Raw genomic sequence first — 815 nt, 5'->3', positions numbered from 1 at the left:
GGGGACGACCTATCAGCAGCGAATTGATATGGGTGAGGGTTTAGGGTTTAGGGTTTAGGGTTTAGGGTTTGGAGGGTTTAGGGTTTAGGGTTTAGGGTTTAGTCTGCTGGTGCGGGGAGAAGTAAACCCTGAATTCTAACTGAAGGCAGTTGCCGCCCTATCACCTCTCTCGCGGCTCCAACCAACGCCTAGGGTTTAGGGTTTAGGGTTTAGGGTTTAGGGTTTAGGGTTTGTGTGCAGCGGGGGTTAAGGCCCCCATGCAGCGGGGGGCCTCGTATGGGGTGTTAGAGAGACACATACAGCACAAGCCGATGGCGTCTCTCAAACCCTCAGCGGCTGTTTCCCCTGAAGGTAAACCCTAAACCCTAAACCCTAATCTAAACCCTAAACCCTAATCTAAACCCTAAACCCTTATCACAAACCCCAGAAATACAGCCAAATTCCCAAACCCTCAGACTAGCTTCAGGACTGCTGCCGCAAAAGATCTTGAAAACACCCAGTGGTTTAGGGTTTAGGGTTTAGGGTTTAGGGTTAAGGGTTTAGGGTTTAGGGTTTATGGTTTAGGGTTTGCGTGCAGCTGCGCGAGGGGTGGCAACGGCGGTGGCTGCTAGCGACTTTTCTTCTATTATTTTATATCAGGAGGGGTAGGAGGCGTAAACCCTAAACCCTAAACCCTAAACCCTAAACCCTAAGATCTGGTTTTCATGCAGACAAGTGGTTGTTGCTTCTCTGCTGCTAGCTCTGCTCCATCTGCTGCTGCTGCTGCTGCTGCTGCTGCTGCTGCTGCTGCTGCTGCGCATGCAGGTCAGCAGCAA

The 815-nt window shown here is 51.2% G+C and overlaps 1 protein-coding gene across 1 annotated transcript in view; it reads left to right on the top strand.

Annotated features, from left to right (window-relative positions):
* Positions 1-28: 28 nt before the first annotated feature.
* The window catches only part of EMH_0089350 (rhomboid-like protease 5, putative), a gene marked incomplete at both ends in the record, with an annotated part of 970 nt that continues 183 nt past the window's right edge, over positions 29-815 (top strand). Inside the window, 3 exons of the mRNA XM_013501411.1 lie at positions 29-32; positions 241-351; positions 578-644. Of these exons, the coding sequence (XP_013356865.1) occupies positions 29-32; positions 241-351; positions 578-644 (182 nt within the window). The remainder of the gene's footprint in view (positions 33-240; positions 352-577; positions 645-815) is intronic.

This window comes from Eimeria mitis, genomic scaffold (assembly GCF_000499745.2).
Source record: "Eimeria mitis Houghton genomic scaffold, Emh_scaff6843, whole genome shotgun sequence".
NCBI classification, from domain to species: domain Eukaryota; phylum Apicomplexa; class Conoidasida; order Eucoccidiorida; family Eimeriidae; genus Eimeria; species Eimeria mitis.
The sequence above is the reverse complement of the archived record's forward strand: the minus strand, read 5'-3'. Positions and strand labels throughout refer to the sequence as shown.